This window comes from Thunnus maccoyii, chromosome 16, assembly GCF_910596095.1.
Source record: "Thunnus maccoyii chromosome 16, fThuMac1.1, whole genome shotgun sequence".
Classification (NCBI taxonomy): Eukaryota; Metazoa; Chordata; class Actinopteri; order Scombriformes; family Scombridae; genus Thunnus; species Thunnus maccoyii.
In genome coordinates, this window is record NC_056548.1 from 26,522,410 (window position 1) to 26,540,221 (window position 17,812).

At 40.6% G+C, this 17,812-nt stretch overlaps 2 protein-coding genes and 8 non-coding genes across 11 annotated transcripts in view; 9 read left to right on the plus strand and 1 right to left on the minus strand.

Annotated features, from left to right (window-relative positions):
* The first annotated feature begins 178 nt into the window (after positions 1–178).
* Positions 179–251, plus strand: trnak-uuu. Its single transcript has one exon. It is a non-coding gene; the product is annotated as a tRNA-Lys (tRNA).
* Positions 252–625: 374 nt separating this feature from the next.
* trnak-cuu lies at positions 626–698 on the plus strand. The gene has a single exon. It is a non-coding gene; the product is annotated as a tRNA-Lys (tRNA).
* Positions 699–1,071: 373 nt separating this feature from the next.
* On the plus strand, positions 1,072–1,144 carry trnak-cuu. Its single transcript has one exon. It is a non-coding gene; the product is annotated as a tRNA-Lys (tRNA).
* A 374-nt stretch (positions 1,145–1,518) lies between these two features.
* On the plus strand, positions 1,519–1,591 carry trnak-uuu. Its single transcript has one exon. It is a non-coding gene; the product is annotated as a tRNA-Lys (tRNA).
* Positions 1,592–1,965: 374 nt separating this feature from the next.
* trnak-cuu lies at positions 1,966–2,038 on the plus strand. The gene has a single exon. It is a non-coding gene; the product is annotated as a tRNA-Lys (tRNA).
* A 373-nt stretch (positions 2,039–2,411) lies between these two features.
* On the plus strand, positions 2,412–2,484 carry trnak-uuu. The gene has a single exon. It is a non-coding gene; the product is annotated as a tRNA-Lys (tRNA).
* A 374-nt stretch (positions 2,485–2,858) lies between these two features.
* Positions 2,859–2,931, plus strand: trnak-cuu. The gene has a single exon. It is a non-coding gene; the product is annotated as a tRNA-Lys (tRNA).
* Positions 2,932–3,304: 373 nt separating this feature from the next.
* On the plus strand, positions 3,305–3,377 carry trnak-uuu. Its single transcript has one exon. It is a non-coding gene; the product is annotated as a tRNA-Lys (tRNA).
* Positions 3,378–6,165: 2,788 nt separating this feature from the next.
* Positions 6,166–17,590, minus strand: LOC121881129 (cyclin-K-like). The gene is made up of 12 exons (XM_042388776.1): positions 17,573–17,590; positions 17,046–17,105; positions 12,934–13,154; positions 11,690–11,771; positions 11,180–11,311; positions 10,050–10,155; positions 9,475–9,532; positions 9,063–9,232; positions 8,797–8,969; positions 8,639–8,669; positions 8,388–8,465; positions 6,166–7,378 (listed from the first exon to the last, which is right to left on the minus strand). Exons 1-12 carry the CDS (start codon positions 17,588–17,590, stop codon positions 6,969–6,971), a joined length of 1,539 nt encoding a protein of 512 aa, XP_042244710.1. The 3' UTR covers positions 6,166–6,968.
* The window catches only part of setd3 (SET domain containing 3, actin histidine methyltransferase), a 29,678-nt gene continuing 25,514 nt past the window's right edge, over positions 13,649–17,812 (plus strand). Inside the window, exon 1 of one of the 2 annotated variants that reach the window (XM_042388123.1) lies at positions 13,649–13,798. The gene's annotated coding sequence lies outside the window, so the exon portion shown is untranslated. Of the gene's footprint in view, positions 13,799–13,852; positions 14,191–17,812 lie in introns of those variants that run through there. The other variant, XM_042388124.1, reaches the window with a different exon arrangement.

Below are 17,812 nucleotides of genomic sequence, written 5' to 3' on the forward strand. Positions count from 1 at the left end.
ATTGACCGATTGCTCATCTTGAATACAAATTACCGTTAAGGTTGCGTTCAATAAATTTTGTGGCGCTCAAATTTAGATACTTGTGAAATTACATGCATGAAGACAAATGTCAGGATAACATGCACCGAAACAAAAACGTTCTTTCTCGAAAAATTTCTGCTTGGAAACAACAAAAAGAGCCCGCTTAGCTCAGTCGGTAGAGCATGAGACTTTTAATCTCAGGGTCGTGGGTTCGAGTCCCACATTGGGCGCACAGTTTGATCTTCTGATATGTATTTGGAGGACATCACGATTCGAACATAGTGTATGTCCAATTTCAAATACAATTCCTGTGACCTCACCAGAGAAAGCCATAAGATCATGACAGTGCATGTGTAAGGGCTCACACTTTGCACAAGACCTTCTCAGATATGCCAAGGTAATACACAGAATAAAGGCTACGCATTCCATTGACGATTGCTCATCTTGAAAACCAATTACCTTTAAGGTTGCGTTCAATAAATTTTGTGGCTCTCAAATTTAGATACTTGTGAAATTACATGTATGAAGACAAATGCCAGGATAAAATTCACCGAAACAAAAACGTTCTTTCTCGAAAAATTTCTGCTTTGAAACAACAAAAAGAGCCCGGTTAGCTCAGTCGGTAGAGCATGAGACTCTTAATCTCAGGGTCGTGGGTTCGAGCCCCACATTGGGCGCAAGGTTTAATCTTCTGATTTGTCATTGGGGGACATTATGATTCAAAGATACTGTATGTCCAGTTTCAAATACAATTCCTCTGACCTCACCAGAGAAGGGCATAGGATCGTGACTGCATTTGTAACTGCTCACGCTTTGCACAAGACTCTCTCAGATATGCCAAGGTAGTACACAGAATAAAGGCTACGCATTCCATTGACCGATTGCTCATCTTGAATACAAATTACCGTTAAGGTTGCGTTCAATAAATTTTGTGGCGCTCAAATTTAGATACTTGTGAAATTACATGCATGAAGACAAATGTCAGGATAACATGCACCGAAACAAAAACGTTCTTTCTCGAAAAATTTCTGCTTGGAAACAACAAAAAGAGCCCGCTTAGCTCAGTCGGTAGAGCATGAGACTCTTAATCTCAGGGTCGTGGGTTCGAGTCCCATATTGGGCGCACAGTTTGATCTTCTGATATGTATTTGGAGGACATCACGATTCGAACATAGTGTATGTCCAATTTCAAATACAATTCCTGTGACCTCACCAGAGAAAGCCATAAGATCGTGACAGTGCATGTGTAAGGGCTCACACTTTGCACAAGACCTTCTCAGATATGCCAAGGTAATACACAGAATAAAGGCTACGCATTCCATTGACGATTGCTCATCTTGAAAACCAATTACCTTTAAGGTTGCGTTCAATAAATTTTGTGGCTCTCAAATTTAGATACTTGTGAAATTACATGTATGAAGACAAATGCCAGGATAAAATTCACCGAAACAAAAACGTTCTTTCTCGAAAAATTTCTGCTTTGAAACAACAAAAAGAGCCCGGTTAGCTCAGTCGGTAGAGCATGAGACTTTTAATCTCAGGGTCGTGGGTTCGAGTCCCACATTGGGCGCACAGTTTGATCTTCTGATATGTATTTGGAGGACATCACGATTCGAACATACTGTATCTCCAATTTCAAATACAATTCCTCTGACCTCACCAGAGAAAGCCATAAGATCGTGACAGTGCATTTGTAAGGGCTCACACTTTGCACAAGACCTTCTCAGATATGCCAAGGTAATACACAGAATAAAGGCTACGCATTCCATTGACGATTGCTCATCTTGAAAACCAATTACCTTTAAGGTTGCGTTCAATAAATTTTGTGGCTCTCAAATTTAGATACTTGTGAAATTACATGTATGAAGACAAATGCCAGGATAAAATTCACCGAAACAAAAACGTTCTTTCTCGAAAAATTTCTGCTTTGAAACAACAAAAAGAGCCCGGTTAGCTCAGTCGGTAGAGCATGAGACTCTTAATCTCAGGGTCGTAGGTTCGAGCCCCACATTGGGCGCAAGGTTTAATCTTCTGATTTGTCGTTGGGGGACATTATGATTCAAAGATACTGTATGTCCAGTTTCAAATACAATTCCTCTGACCTCACCAGAGAAGGGCATAGGATCGTGACTGCATTTGTAACTGCTCACGCTTTGCACAAGACTCCCTCAGATATGCCAAGGTAGTACACAGAATAAAGGCTACGCATTCCATTGACCGATTGCTCATCTTGAATACAAATTACCGTTAAGGTTGCGTTCAATAAATTTTGTGGCGCTCAAATTTAGATACTTGTGAAATTACATGCATGAAGACAAATGTCAGGATAACATGCACCGAAACAAAAACGTTCTTTCTCGAAAAATTTCTGCTTGGAAACAACAAAAAGAGCCCGCTTAGCTCAGTCGGTAGAGCATGAGACTTTTAATCTCAGGGTCGTGGGTTCGAGTCCCACATTGGGCGCACAGTTTGATCTTCTGATATGTATTTGGAGGACATCACGATTCGAACATACTGTATCTCCAATTTCAAATACAATTCCTCTGACCTCACCAGAGAAAGCCATAAGATCGTGACAGTGCATTTGTAAGGGCTCACACTTTGTACAAGACTTTCTCAGATATGCCAAGGTAATACACAGAATAAAGGCTACGCATTCCATTGACGATTGCTCATCTTGAAAACCAATTACCTTTAAGGTTGCGTTCAATAAATTTTGTGGCTCTCAAATTTAGATACTTGTGAAATTACATGTATGAAGACAAATGCCAGGATAAAATTCACCGAAACAAAAACGTTCTTTCTCGAAAAATTTCTGCTTTGAAACAACAAAAAGAGCCCGGTTAGCTCAGTCGGTAGAGCATGAGACTCTTAATCTCAGGGTCGTGGGTTCGAGCCCCACATTGGGCGCAAGGTTTAATCTTCTGATTTGTCGTTGGGGGACATTATGATTCAAAGATACTGTATGTCCAGTTTCAAATACAATTCCTCTGACCTCACCAGAGAAGGGCATAGGATCGTGACTGCATTTGTAACTGCTCACGCTTTGTACAAGACTCCCTCAGATATGCCAAGGTAGTACACAGAATAAAGGCTACGCATTCCATTGACCGATTGCTCATCTTGAATACAAATTACCGTTAAGGTTGCGTTCAATAAATTTTGTGGCGCTCAAATTTAGATACTTGTGAAATTACATGCATGAAGACAAATGTCAGGATAACATGCACCGAAACAAAAACGTTCTTTCTCGAAAAATTTCTGCTTGGAAACAACAAAAAGAGCCCGGTTAGCTCAGTCGGTAGAGCATGAGACTTTTAATCTCAGGGTCGTGGGTTCGAGTCCCACATTGGGCGCACAGTTTGATCTTCTGATATGTATTTGGAGGACATCACGATTCGAACATACTGTATCTCCAATTTCAAATACAATTCCTCTGACCTCACCAGAGAAAGCCATAAGATCGTGACAGTGCATTTGTAAGGGCTCACACTTTGTACAAGACTTTCTCAGATATGCCAAGGTAATACACAGAATAAAGGCTACGCATTCCATTGACGATTGCTCATCTTGAAAACAAATTACCTTTAAGGTTGCGTTCAATAAATTTTGTGGCGCTCAAATTTAGATACTTGTGAAATTACATGTATGAAGACAAATGCCAGGATAAAATTCACCGAAACAAAAACGTTCTTTTTTGAAAAATTTCTGCTTGGAAACAACAAAAACAGCCCGGTTAGCTCAGTCGGTAGAGCATGAGACTCTTAATCTCAGGTTCGAGCCCCACATTGGACATATTGGCTTAAACTTCTGATTCATCTTTGTGGGACATTAGAATCCAAATGTGCTCTATTCCCAGTATTAAAAACAATTTGTGTGAACCCGTCAATCATGGCCACGGGATCACAGCATTGTATTTGTATGTGTTCATGCTCTGTGAGTTTTTCAGGTATGTCAAGGCACCACACAGAATAAAGGCTGTGCATTCCATTGAGAAAACAAAGACAAATTTTGTGATTATGAAATATCAAGAAATTTGTGACGTTAGATGCATGAACTCAGGTGTCAGAACAACGTATATCAAAAGAAAAGTTTTTTTTATTGAAAATATTGTGCTTTGAAAATACATGAGCAGTCTGGTCAGCTCAGTCGGTAGAGCATGAAATGTTTAACGTCAGGGCCGTGGGTTCGAGCCCCACATTGGGCACAAAGGTTATGCTTTGGAGCCATTTTTGGGGATATTAGGATTCAAACGTAATGTATGCCCAGTTTCAAATATGTTGTACACTTGAATTTGCCAAACTTGCCATACAAGGCCGCAGGATCAGGGTCAACTGAATGACCAGCCCAGTTAGCTCAGTTTGCAGAGCATGAGACTGTTAATCTCAGGGTCGTGGGGTCACGCACCACATTGGGTGCATTGGGTGGGTGGAGCCGTTTTTAGGGGACATTTACTGGGATCAAATGCAAGCACTGTTTCACAATATGTAGTTCTTTGCATTGCTTTTTTCCCGATTCTATTGTTTGGAAAACCAACAAACCAGCCTTCACTTTTATTTTTTATCCGAGGTTCATTCAATACATAGCTTGAAAAATTAGTACTTTTACCAAGCAAGAGCAGGTACAGAGTTGCCATACACTCCGTCAGAAATGCTTGTCGGATGCTTGAATAGCTTCAGAAACCCCATCTCCCCACACCTCTCTGGTGCTGGATTAGAGGGGCCTGTGTACAGTCATTTGTATAACATTCTGAAACTGACAATCAGACATGCCCACCTTACGCAGTGATTGGCCAGCTGTGCACGGGTGAGAAAATTGTCAGGATTTGAACTTCTCTCTCTAGCTCTCTTTTTACATTCATTACCATTTCAGTCACTTGTGTGAACAACAGCATGCATAATTATGAATGCCTTCCAGGAGAGAATGTCTAAAAATACATGGAAACAATATTTTGGCTCCCTCTCTTTGATGGCTGGCTTTTCACTCTGCCTTTGAGAATATACAACTGTAAAAACCATCAATATCATTGTGTATGGACAATATGTTGTACAAACCAGTTCTGACTGACCATAAACCGTTCTTTAATTTTAGTGTTGTGGATTCAAGCCCCACATTGGGTGCAAAGCTTATTTTTGCGGAATGGGGGCAGTCCATTGGCACAGCAGGGGTGCCAGTGTAGGGGTTCTTGCCAGGTGCCTGGTAAAAATGTTGAACGTTGTTAAACCTTTGCTGCAGTGCAACATGACGTCATCCACCACGGTGTGGCGTTTGCCAATTACATACATGGAAGCCTACATTCCTGGTGAATTACTATGTAATGTGCATACCATATTTCGACGGTTTACTTCAGGCCCTTCATGACAAAACATAAAACACTTAATCCCTGTGATAACTGAGTTTTAAAATCCTGTCTTTGAGTGTTACCAATTGTGCAGTTTTATGGTGTCTGAAAAGCTTTTAAATGTATAAATCTGTTACTCCAACTGGACTTCCTGGATGGTATTTAATTGTCTCACCAGTGCCTTAAATAACGTGCCCCCACCAACGCAGCTGCTTGCTTGCCACTTTTAATGCTGTTTTTGCTGGTAAGTTGTCAAAGAAGGCCACATGTGTACTTGTGCACTTAAGAAGGACTGTGTTTGAAAAATGAAAAACTACAAACTATTTCGGTAAAATAAAAAATGTATACATTTGTCATTAGGATGAAAATAAACCCACAAATAGGATCATATATTGGTGGGAGTCTGATCCTTGGTATATTTATTGTCATAATAACCAATAAATTATCAGCTGTTATGAGCACAGGACAGACCTTCAACTAACCTTAGTCATTTCTAAGACTTGAACACAATGTGCTACAATTGGGAGAGTGTGAATACTAGTTAGCAAACAAGTAGAGCAGTTGAAATATATAGCTAAAACTAATTGATAAATGGTTACAACATCCAGATCCAACCACTCCAAGTAACAGTAGTATATATGCAAACTTGCTGCCACTTTTATATAATTAATAGTGTTAAATAACATCTAGTTTAAAGATGAATTCAAGAACTCATCCAATAGGGCTGTGGGGGTATGTCAGTCAAGTGATCTTAAGAGACCATTGTAATAGAATTATATAATCTCATAAGTATATTACTACAATTACAGGACAATAATAGATGGGAAATTATTATCAGTTATTCTTAGTGGTTTATTACACTCTTACAGTAAAAAAGTAAACATCCAGAGCATTTTAAAAGGGTGTGCTTATGTATTCACATTATATGAAAATAAAGTAATTAAAAAAAAATAAAAATAAACTAGTTCAATTAAAGCTGACGAAGGAAACATTTCTGTATGAAATGAAACAGTTGTTGAATGATCTAAAACCCAAAGTATTTTCAAGGGAAAGAAACATAATGGACTGAACAATTTAAAATCGGTGAAAAATGCCTTTTACAGTGCTGTGTTCTCATTAATAGGCTTAAAAACAAATGAAACTCAAATTGCTGTTACACACCAAAAATATCTTACTCATAACAATATTCAAACTGAAAAATCTGACACAAAAAGTAAAGTACTTGGCTCTCACATGACAACAACAAAATACTGTCCCAATCAGTATTTAAATAGGACATGAGGCAATTGTGATTATCAAAGCACAATACTGTCTACTTCAAAATATGTCACGATGTCTTGTGCAAAAAAGCAGAGAGCTAAAGGAAGACATTCATTTTACAATCCTCTCATGTCTCTGTTAACGCTGTTTAGTCAAGTAAAACCTGCATGAACTTTTCGTAATTGTGTATAAGTACACATTTTCAGCACTGGAACAACCACAAAACCAGCAATGGAAGTGTTCTCCTTTAGTCAAAGTTGACCACTGTAGTAATTTTATATCAATCCCAATAATTTTAAAAGATTTTGTTTGAACGTTTCTGAACCTTTCTGTGTTTTCATGGAACTCATCTCATCCACGTTCCCCGACTGATCCCACTAACAGGGGGCATCCCGGGTGGCAGTGGAGGCGGTAGCTGATTGTGTCCTGCGGTTGTTGGTGGGGGGTACCCACTCGCTAAACCGGATGCCATCCCCATGACTGAGGGCGGCGGAGGTGCAAGCAGGTAGCTATAGGCAGAGAGTGGGGGAGTGTGGTAGGCCGTGGTGCCTGGGGGGTAGGGGTGGTAACCCAGTGGTGGGGCACAGGCCTGGGGTACAGTGGTGTAACAGGAGCCCTCTGTCTTCATCATGGACTGGAGCTTCTGGTAGCCTTCGCTGGACACCAGGGAGCTAGAGGTGGGAAGGTCTATTGGGGGAGGAGGTGGAGGAGGTGGGCAGTGGGGTAAAGGTGGGGGGTTTGGTTTAGAAGGGAGATCTGGGGTGGGTGGATTGGAGGAAGGGGGTTTATGATTGGTTGGAGAGAGGAGAGATGCAGTGATGCATGTTGATTACAAGATAGCTGTTAGTTTACATCTTAAAATGAGTGAAACATTTTAAAAGATTTAAAATGCAATGTTGGGGTGTTTATCACCACACGCCACACACCACATACAAAGGCCTTACTAATATGAGGAGATCAGTACTTGGCCTGAGAATGAAGGCCATTAGTGTGGAGGCTTTGGGTTGACTTAGCAGGACTGGTCAGGCATGTGAAATGCCATTTCTGTTATTAGCAGACTTAGATGAACATGGCTGGAAGTCATATCTTATCTGAGCACTAATGTCTACTGGACATGGCTCTATTGCATTCCAGCTCCCTCTGGAGACAATCCACTGTCATTCTAACCAGTGTGTCAGTGGACATGTGAGTGTCATGATCATGGCTTATGCTTGGCTTTTTTCTCCACTCTGCTTTCTTTAAGGGGCAGATCTTATTTCTACCGGACCATCTCGCGCCTCTGAAGTGTGAAATTCACTTTACTCACTCAAAGTTTGTTACTACATTGATCCTCACTGAGCCGCAAAAATGTCTTTTTTTAAATGATTAAATTACGCAAAAAATGACAAGTGTGAGTGCTTCTGACTGGAGATCTGAACATCGGCAAAGCTGGCGTGAACAGAACATGACACAGCTGCATCCAGTGGACATATCTTTTCTAACAAACATTTCTAAGAGCCTCTAAAAATAAACCTAATACTGAAAGGCTGCATGTATTCAAGACAATATGAAGCCTTGGATAAAGTAATTTGAGACATTTAATTTTCCAGTACTAGCAAACTCACTGCTGGTACTTCCTGTACATGCCTTAACATATGTTGTAGTGTAGTAGCATCATGTCAAACTGCCCAATTTCACTAAACAACCAAACTAGCAGTAAAATCAAAAACCATGTGAGTATGACTGATCACGTGTTTAATAGGAGTTAAGAGCAGGAGACACTGACCTGGATTCATAGAGACCAGAGGAGGAGGAGGGGGTGGAGGAGGAGGAGGAGGTGGTGGAGGTTCTAGATTTGGTAGCTCTAGAAAACAAAAACACAATAAAAGACATTAAGATTAAGAAAAACGAAAAAAAAAACCAATGCATAAATTACAGTATGGATTGATGAGCTTTAACTGAATTGTGAGTCCTTCACTGTTTTGTATCTGATAGCTAGCTATCAGATACAAAACATAGTGAAGAATTTATACTTACTAGTGGCCTTGCTGTCATCTTTGGGAGACGGCTAAAAAACAATGAAAAGAAAAAAAAAATATCAATCAGAGTCAGAAAAAGTACCATTTAACGGATAAAATGAGATAAAACACACATGCTAAAACAGGTTGAGATGTGTTCACCACGAGTCTGCTCACCTGGGCTGGTCTGGGTGGTCTGGGGCTGGTCTGAGGGGAGGCTTTCTTGGTCAGTGGTGGGACTGAGGGAGACAGGATGGAAGGCGGTGGGGGGTTTTCCCCAGTCCCAAGCCCTCCATCAGGAATCTGCTGCTTGGCCTGAGAATACAAGTCCAAGATCTGATGGCAGATATCTTTGAGATGGAGGAGAAATAGAATCAAGAGGCAAGATCAGAAAATCTTATATAACATATATATTATAAATAGAGTGACAGTATTCCCACTACCTTCCAGCACCTCCACGGGCACGTCATGGACAAACTGCTCCCACCAGCGACGGGACGACTGTTTGGACGTCCACTCCTGAATGTCGAATTTAGAGAGACGACCAGCCAAATACATGACAGCCACTGCTACGATCTGCGGCTCCCACTGCAGGACCACCATGGTGCAAAGGCTGGGGAAGGCAGCAGAGGACAGTATTATTATTATTATTATTCCCTTGTACACATCTGTTAGTCTGCTAACATCTGGTATATAATAAATTCCACAGAGTTGCAGTAGAAGGCAAATTTAAAATGAATATGAAAACAGGAAAGAGTAAATGTACTGAATAATGACATAAACTTTTAGTATTGTATTGAACCTTAAAATTCCGGTTTCAGCCAACCCTCTGTGTATACTGTTCTCTGAGCTCACCTGTCATTCACAAAGGTCCAGGCCATCTGAACCAGCTTCTGCACTTTGTTCTTGTCACCTAAAAAAAAAAAACACCATTTATTTCTCTATCAGCTACACATTCTACATTGCTATTTAACCACACATCCTGACAGACAAATTTGAAATCACCCTCTACTCAAAAACATGCTGCTTGTTTTTTCTGCTGAAGGGAGAGCGTTTCTCTGTGCTCGTCTCAGTTTCAGATGTGGACCTACCAGCAGGATTTTTGTGACATCACAAATTTGGTGCCAATCATAGTCCAGTATGCTACTTATGGACGTTTCAGGGAAGTAGGAAACATCTTAGATAAAGATAAAACTAACATTTTTTGCATATTCATATATTCTAGATTTTTCCATGAAGATGAAGACGTAGATGTCATTTTAATAATTTTTAACAAGGTAATTGAAGTTTTTTAGGAAAAAAACATAGACACAGATTCTTAATATTTTAAGCAAACTAAAGAATCCTTACCATCAAATGACACAGTCTTGAGCATGCGTAATATTGATTTTGCCCAAGTGGCCCAGAAATGAACAAAGAGACAGATGTACCTTTAAGCTGCTTTGCATAGCGCAGCAGGAACTGGTAGGGGTGCTCCACCTGCAGGTCAAACTTTATGGTCTGCAGCAGGATGCGTTCCAACACCATCACCTCCTCCTGTTGGGGAAAGCAATGTTCCTTGAGTAAATTGTGACAGACTTCATAAGAAAAGACTCTCCAGCTTTCCACAGATATATACAGTTACAGTCTGCTGGTTGTCTGTCAAAATTCTGAAGTTACGAGAAGAGGCTGTCTGTAGTGTGACTACATGAAATGCACATTTTTAGTAAATGCAGGATATAAAACTCATCTACAACATCCTCTGACATTTGTGGATTGATGAGCACATTCTATCACATGCAAAAGACAAATCAGCTTAGGGAGCAAATGCAAAACATGTTTTTCACTTTCATTATGGCTAATGAAGCTTTCTGTAAATAAATATTGTGTAGTTGATGCTGATACAGCACAAATGATGAATTGTTAAGACATATTTATTACACAGTTTGGAGTACAAAGTGTCAGAAAACATGGGGAAAGAGAGGGGAAGTTTATGTGTGTATATATATATATACACACACATACACACACACACACACACATCAAAGCTTACTGGCTGGAATTGAAGTGGCGACATTGTGGCTACATGTTAAGCATTCTAGCTCATCAGAATACATAATCACAAACTATAAGCAAATAAATTGCGCTGCACAGGCTTTATAGACAACCTTAAAAAAACAACAACTTTTCTTTCAAAGGAAGTCTTTCATAACTTGTTAATGAGCACCAAATAAGCCTGTTTTTTAACCCTAACCCTACATCGGTTACAACCCTTCTCTTCCTCATATTATTATATACCTTACTAGTCAATGTGCCCTTGAATGATGAAAGACACTCAGTCTTAAAGACACTCATTAAGACAGCTGTATTAGCCTATTTTGAAAGACATGTGTAAAAAATTAAGAAGGTTTGTAGATTTTCACTTACAAAACACTGAGCTGTTATAGAGAAAATGCCCACAAAAGACAAAACTAAACACATTTTTGAGTCTCTGTCTCCCAGTTTTAATTTCCCAGCATTCCAGCATTTTCAACAAGACATTACTGGTCATGTCTTGATAAAAGGATTTCTTGTTACAAACCTTGGGATCATCTCCAAACTGTGCAAACTGGATGTCGTTGAGCAGGCTGCGGGCTGTCTTGATGATGTCTTTGCATTTCTTCGGTGTTTCCTCCACTTTGCCTGCTAGGAAAAGGCAGCATCCTCCTGTCACCTACAGATACATGCACCAGGTTAGGAAGAAAAGGTACTATTTCAAAATGTACAGTAAATTCCATTTTCACAGCCTATTTGAGAAATTTATAGATGATGCTACGGAAGAGTTAAAAGCATGACAGGGATTACTTTAGAGTGTGTTACAGTTCTGTATTTCCTCTTCCGGTAATTTACAGAGAACATTAAAGGCTTGAGGTTAAATGTATGCTTAATGGTACAAATGTGCACTGGTTGCTTTGTGGAATATCATAGTGTTGCCATACATCCCGGCTCTGTTGATTTTTCACAGTGTATGGATCAAGTTTCATCATAAACCCAACAAATGGTGGCACACAAATCTCCAGGCTTGACATGGATGAAAGAACTGTTTACTTACATATCTAGGGAACTGCTTGAAGGAGTGGAACATGTAGAAGCGGTGGAAATAAACAATTCCAGTTGCCAGTGTTTCATAGTGCCTGCAGCCACAGAAGTTAAGAAGTCTGACAGCAGAGTTTTTAACAATAGTGTACAGTGGTCACTTCTCTAATTAGTCTCAGGATGGGCTGCTTGCCTGACAGAGCCTACAACTTCACCTCACTTGGTCATTATCTTGAGAGGCAGCTGGAATTGCGAGATCACAACATCACAAGAATATGCAAGAATCCTTTTCCAAACCGTTTCCAAGGACGACTTCTCAGATGGTTCTGTGTAACAAAACCATCTGGCACGTCAGGTTAACTTGGTCTTGCTAGAACTTTAGTTTGTCAAGCCAGAAGACATGTTCACAGTTTTTCCAAGTCTATCTTAAAACAGCACTCAGGTGTCCATATGAACAGTGAAAGAGGTTTTCTTCGCTGTAATCATTCCTCCTGTTCATACTGGCTATTAAAAGATCCCCTTCAAATGTGTTTTCAGTGTAAGTGATGGAGGCCAAAATCCACAGTGTGTCCACACAGTCATTTTGTGCAAAAATATATTTAAAAGTTGATGTGAAGCTTATATGAGGCTTCAGCAGTCTGAGTTAGTCATGTCAAGTTGATATCTGCCACATTTACAGTCTTTTTAGCATAAAATACCCTCTTTGTGTTTCTTCAGACAGTGACTCCCTGTTGAGCTGAGGTGGAATTATAGTAACAAAAAGAGGAACTTTGGCACTAAAAAGACTGTAAGGTTGGAAGATAGCTACTTGATTTGACTCATTTGGACACTGAAGCTTCATATTAGCTTCAGATAAACTTTTAAATACATTTTTGCACAGAAGGACGACTGTGGATTTTGGTCCCCAACACTTCCGTTGTAAGTGCATCGTGAAGGGATATGCTATGATTGGTAGCTGCAGTTTAACTAGCATACACACATCTAATCTAATTTCTTTCACACACAGTAAAGGAAGATGTTCGCAACACATTGGCAATTTATACATTAGTTTACTGTTTTGAACGGTCTAAGTGCACAACGTAGCCTTTAGTCTGCAGCATAACACCAGACTGTCAAATGAACCATCCATAGAAATGTGTTTCACACACCAGCTCATCTGTTACACAGTGTAATAACGTAAGCTGTGTGTACCAGGTGATTCAATCACCAGTATCTGTCATATAGGTAACAATGATAGTATATTTTCCAACAAAAGGATACAGCCCAAGCCGTGTGCCCACATCAAAGATGAACCGAGCCCCTTCTCTCCGGTACCGGGCCTCAGTGGCAGGGTCCAGTCCCTCTGACTGCGACGGGGTGTGGGCCAGGTCCTTTTTGTCCCAATACCAGCATGGTTTGATGTGGTCCAGGGCGGCCGGGTCCCTCCTGTCCCAGAATAAGCAGGGTCTGATGTGGTCCAGGGTGGCCAAGTCCTTTTGGTCCTGCTAGCAGCAGAACTTCTTGAGCCTGGAGTTTCTCTTTTCCGGGTGTAGTGTGTTGAAGAAAACAGCATTTAAGCTGCTAGCTGCTATTAACGTTACACCTAGTTACTGTGCTGAAATGCAAGTGACAAAACCAATTACTCCAAACCGAGACAAAATGTGTTGAAACTAACTCCCGTTGCCTTTAGACAGTAATTGCAGCAATAGATAAATGTGAAGTTTATAAGAGAGGCATTCCCACTGATGTAGAAACAGTTCAATATATTAGATGTGCTATAGTAGCAGCTGTGTACTCCATCCAAACAAAGACCACCGGACTACACTGGAGCCTTATTTGTGATTGACAATGTTTGAACCAATGATTGTAGCGCAAACATTACCATATATGGTCGTTTTAATCTTTCTAAAAGTACGCGTCCAGTTGCAACACGCGGTGGGACGGAACTTGTTAAATTTACATAAATCAGCAGTTTTCAACCAATCGCTGTTACGTTCTGTTGCCCTATAACCAATCGGAATGCCAGGAATCGGTGTTGTTTTTGTGGGCGTATATTCATGGCTACTCCAATCAAATGCGAGAGTCAGTCAAGTTAGGTTTCAGTGCAGGCAGGAACAGAGGAACTGCTGCTGTCACTTAAAAAAAGGTAATGACTGAATCGCAGAAAAATGTTTATGGTTTTGGTTTTGTAAAGTTGTGACTTAGTGTTCAGTGCTGTCTCTATGTAAATGCGTGTGTGTGGTTTAGAGGCAGTTGTGTTTTAGCAGGCGAGGCTAACCAATCCAGCAGATTAGCTCCTTCTAAAAACTCAGGCTGATCCTTTATGACTTGACAGCTTAGCAGCTAACAGCTAGCCTGGTAAGGTTTAGTTCGTGCAGCCAGTAGAGATGGATGAGCTCTGCAGCCTGCTCCAGTTACGCCTCTGCTCGGATGGGCGTGATGCCTCTATGCTAGTAAACTAGCTACTGGCCTAGTGGGAAAGCTGCAAATAACCTGAGGGGCGAACTAGTAACCTAGTAGGCTGTCGGCTTGTAAATGGTGGGAAGATAAAAAGTCTTGCTAATACCTCACCTAACAAATATCTAAATATTAACACCAGCTTGCTATAGTGAATATATGGAAAGTAAATACTGTTTAAACGGATTCATTTTAATATACAGTTTGATGACATGTAGTTACATGTAATACTTACTACAAAGGAGCTGAATTTTACACTAAACAAACCAGTCAAGACAAACCACACTGACATGCTAACTGAGTCATTAGCCTAAACAACACTAGGTGAAGCTTTATTCTATTACATTGTTATTTTATGTATGGTTACTTGGTTCATTATAGTGAATACCGTCCAGGTAAGCTTTGCTATGAACACAAAAGTTTTGTCTGCATGGTCATATACATTTTTAAGCAATATTGCTTCCTAAAATGCCTTAAAGGACGGGTTCACAATTTTTCAAGTCTTTGTTAAAACAACAGTCAGGAGCCAAAATGAACATTTCTTGCTGTAATTATTCCTCCTTTTCATACTGACCATTAGAAGATCCCTTCATAATGCACTTACAACGTAAGTGATGGGGCACAAAATCCACGGTCCTCCTTCTGTGCAAAAATATATTTAAAAGTTTATCTGAAGCTAATATGAGGCATCAGCATCCAAATGAGTCAAATCAAGTAGATATCTTTCAACATTACAGTCTTTTTAGTGCCAAAGTCCCTTTTTTTGTTATTATTCTTCCACTGCAGCTCAACAGGGAAACACTGTTAGAGGAAACACAAAGAGGGAATTTGATGCTAAAAAGACTGTAAATGTGTCAGATATCCACTTGATATGTTGAACTCAGACTGCTGAAGCCTCAGATAAGCTTCAGATAAACTTTTAAATGCATTTTTGCACAAAATGACTGTGGACACACTGTGGATTTTGGCCTCAATCACTTACATTGAAAACACATTTGAAGGGGATCTTTTAACAGCCAGTATGAACAGGAGGAATGCTTACAGCGAGGAAAACCTCTTTCACTGTTCATATGAACACCTGACTGCTGTTGAAAAATTGTGAGCCTATCCTTTAAACAGTAACACTTTGTACATAATGTGACTGATTTTACAGGTTTCAAAAAACTAAATGTTTCATTGGCTCTGAGACCTATCTGTGGTTGTCTGCTAAACCACATGTTCAACATTGATTTCCTGAGAGTTCACTTACACAGTCCTCTGTTTGCTATTTTGAAAGAGAGAGAGAACAACTAGTGCACAAAGAGAGGGATAAGGCTGGTGTGTGTTAATTTAGATTTGTCTTATAGTCAACAAATTCAATGAAAATACCAACATAAACAACTTCCTGACTTCCTACCCTGTCTGACACCCAAGCCCACTGCTTCCTACTGAAGACATAACAGGTTACAAATTCAGTTTCTTTTCAAAGGGGGCTCATTAATGTCCACCTGGACATTGTAGTTTTATTACACTATTTTCAACTACAAATTATAACAAATTAATATGCATCTGACTTGGCTGACAGTAAAAGTATATGATTTTGACAGCGTTGACCTACGATTTATGGCCCTCTGTGGTTTTCAATAAAAGTAGTTCCTGTTTTGGGGTTATATATATATATGTGTGTATACTGAGTTGTGACTTTTCTTGTTTTTAATCTGCATCCGTGTACCTTTTATGAATTCATGTACATTTGGTGAACAGTGGCTGTCTGAAGCTCTGCTCTTCTTGTAGGTTACTGGCTTTGGAGCACAGTGACAACTGCTACTGAATGTCACTGAGCAGCTGTCTAGTGTGTGAGTGCTTGTGAGAGAGTGAGACAGAGAAACATTGGGTCTGTCTGCTGCGAGTGCGAAAAGTGGATGGACTTTCTGTCAGACAGAAAAAGACCCCAACTGCCAAAAATGGCCTCAGTCACTTCCTTTGCTTTGGTAAACTGTCTGGATTGTGAAATGGTGTGTGTGTGCGCATTTGTTTGTGTGACAGAGAGAGAGAGAGAGAGAGAGAGAGAGAGGGAGTGGGAGAGGGAGAACAAGTGGGGTGAGCAGCTGCACAGGGAAGAGGAATTCATATTAGTCGTGCTAAGGCCTGTAGGGAATTGAATTGGTCCGTATAAACTGGACATTGACACCTGGTATATTTAGAGGTGTCATTTTGCTGGTGTAAAAGCTGTTGGCCTAACACTGTAACTAACCCTACTTAATGAAATATCAGTGTGTCACTGAAGTGTTGGGATGTGTGTTATCAGAGGGACTAGTGCTGGATCGGTATACCACTTTTAATTTCCTGTACGATATTAATTATTCATGTACCACTATACCGGCGCATAGCCTGAAACAATTGCTGTAACTCTTCAATAGGCAGCAAAACATATAATATTGTTCACAGTGAAGAGATGGTTTTAAAAAATCCGACATAGACCAAAAGACTATATATTGCAAAGTTTGTCGAGCCACTGTTGTTGCTGGTAGTGGTAACAGTAGCAACTTACTCCATCACCTCAGCAGAAAAACATGTGTTGGAACACCGACAGTGTCATCAGATTTGAGGCAGCCAAGCAGTTGCGCCAGTGAAACAGTGAAGCCAAAGGGTCAGACATCACTTGAAGAGACATTTGCTCAGGGCACTGCATATGATAGGAAAAGTAAGCAATGGAGCGACATTATAAACGCAATAACAATCCACCTATGCGAGGACATGGTCGAGAAAGACGGGTTCAGAGCAATGATTAAAACACTGGATTCGAGGTATGTCTTACTGGGGTGAAAACATTTCAGCCAGACTGCTATCCCAACATTTTACCAATGACACCAAAGCAAGCTGGAAGCAGAGCTACGTACGTCGCCCACTTTTCTACTACAACAGACCCGTGGTCAAGTCACACAATGGAGCCATACCTCAGCATAACGGTGCACTTCATCAGTGATGACTGGGAGTTGCGCAACCACTGGACCACACTGGAGAAATAATTGCACAAGGCTTGAGAGGGGTGCTTGATTTCTGGGGACTGGGAGGGGAGAGGCAGGGGTTTGACCAACATTGTGAAGTCAATCCAGCTTGTTTTTACAGGGAGAAGTATAAAAGATGCCCGCATAGAATGTGCAGTTAGTGTGTGCAAAAAAATTGTTTGTGCCTTTTCGTACTCCTGGAAAAGGAAGAGGGACCCGGCCATTGCGCAGGATGAACTGGGCCTGGCAAAGCACCAGCTCACAACAGATGCCTACTAGGTGGGGATCGCAACAAAAGATGATCCAAAGACTGATTGAGTAGGAGAGAGCCGTGAGTCGGGTGCTGAAAAGAAAACAGGGCACTTGGTGCCCAGCTGGCGGGACATGGATGTGCTGGAAGCAGAAAACAAGGTGTTGAGCCCTCTTCAGGAGTTGACAGATGCCTGTCTGGTGAACGCTATGTTAGCATCTCATACCTCAAGCCAGTACTCCATCTCTTCAATTACACCATTCTTGCTGAGGGAGAAAATGACACTCAACTGACCAAGGACATGAAGACAACCATTCTAACCTACTTGAATGAAAAGTACACAGATACTGGCACAGATAACCTGCTAGACATGGCATCTCTTCTTGATCCCTGCTTCAAAACTACCTACATCAAGCATGAAAAGGTGGATAACATCAAAGCTAGAGCAGTAGAAGAGATCAAATCA